The sequence below is a fragment of the Oratosquilla oratoria genome, chromosome 12 (genome assembly GCF_046742065.1).
Source record: "Oratosquilla oratoria isolate Oo_2021 chromosome 12, ASM4674206v1, whole genome shotgun sequence".
Lineage (NCBI taxonomy): Eukaryota > Metazoa > Arthropoda > Malacostraca > Stomatopoda > Squillidae > Oratosquilla > Oratosquilla oratoria.
Window position 1 is genome coordinate 44,141,981 of NC_134788.1, and position 1,624 is coordinate 44,143,604.

The following is a 1,624-nucleotide window of genomic DNA, read 5'->3' on the forward strand; positions in this document are numbered from 1 at the left end:
TGTACAATGTCCACCAAGCAACACTCAATTGTACTATCTCCAAGTGTGTGTAAGGGGAAAATTCTACAATTGGTCCAATTTCAGACTGTGGTCCATCTATGCAGATGACAAAAATCATAGTAATTTAATTTATACATATACCTTCTGTTTGTAACAGACCATATGCTAGAACTATGAAACACAAGGATAAAAACAAGGCTATATTTTTCATCATGAATTAATGTTCTTGCGTACATTATGTATCACTTATGTTGACAAAATTGCAGTTATTGTACATCTACATATGGCGTAGTAGAAGTTAAACATATCTAGAAAATATATAGTCTACGTAACTGTTCAAGTGATAATGCTAAACCTAGGTTTGTTGTGATAAAGAAATGCACAGAGGGCACTATTTTTATAGTAATACAAATTATATTTTGACGTCCATCTTTATAATAGTGGTTTTAACAACCAGAATATATTTTTCGGGATTACGACGAAAATAAAATGTCTATGGTTTATTACCTTTGTGTGTCCTCATGTGTCTTTTGAGATTGCTTTGTTGCGAGAATGTCGCCACACACAAATCGCATCGAAAGGGCCTCTCTCCGGTGTGGGTCCTCATATGTTGTTTGAGATCACGATGTTGTGCAAACGCGGCCTCCTCACACAGTTCACAACGTAGAGGTTTTTCTCCTGTGTGGGTCATCATGTGCCGAGCAAGAGTAGCTTTCCGTGAGAAAGCAGCAACACACAGTTCACACTGAAACGGTTGTTCACCTGTATGGGTCATCATATGTCGACTGAGAAAAATCTTCCGTTTGAAAGTTGCACCGCACAGTTTGCATTGGAATGGTCGTTCTCCAGTATGAGTTATCATATGTTGCTTTAGGTGACCTTTCTTGTAGAACGCAGAAGTACACTGGTCACACCGGAATGGCTTGTCTCCAGTATGTGTCAACATGTGTTGATTGAAACTACCCTTTTGAGAAAAAGAAGCATCACACAACTCACACGGGAAAGGCTTTTGTCCGGTGTGGACCATCATATGTTGATCAAGAGCCTCTTCGTGAGGGAAGGGATCGCCGCAGAGTTTACACCGTAAAGTGTTGTCTCTAATGTGTGTCATCACATGCTGATCGAGAGTAGCCTTTCGTGAAAAAGAAGCCACACACTGATCACAACGAAAAGGCTTCTCGCCAGTGTGGGTCATCATGTGCCGCTTGAGGTTCGTCTTTCCTGAAAAGGTACTTCCACATCGCTCACATTTGTAAGGTCGTTCACCAGTGTGTGTTGCCATGTGCCGAACAAGATACCCTTTACGTGAGAAGGCAGCAGGACAGAACTTGCAGTGGAAAGGCTTCTCTCCTGTGTGGGTTGTCATATGCCGGAGGAGAGTCGCCTTCCGTGGGAAGGTAGCATTGCACATCTCACAACGAAATTGTTGCACTCTACTGTGGGTGATCATGTGTTGCCTGAGGTACCCCCTCAACGAGAAAGCACTCTTGCACAAGTGACACTGGTGCGGTTTTTCTGTAGTGTGGGTCAACACGTGTTGGTTGAGGCGACCTCTTTTTGGAAAAGTAGCACCACACTCTCCACACTGGAAAACTTCCTCGCTAGAATGTGACATGATATGCTC

General features: G+C 42.7%; 1 protein-coding gene across 1 annotated transcript in view; it reads right to left on the reverse strand.

The window, feature by feature from the left end:
* Positions 1-343: 343 nt before the first annotated feature.
* The window catches only part of LOC143030362 (uncharacterized), a 40,273-nt gene continuing 38,992 nt past the window's right edge, over positions 344-1,624 (reverse strand). The window contains exon 9 of the mRNA XM_076193513.1: positions 344-1,624. This exon is cut by the window's right edge and continues 354 nt beyond it. Within this exon, the coding sequence (XP_076049628.1) occupies positions 494-1,624 (1,131 nt within the window). The 3' untranslated portion in view covers positions 344-493.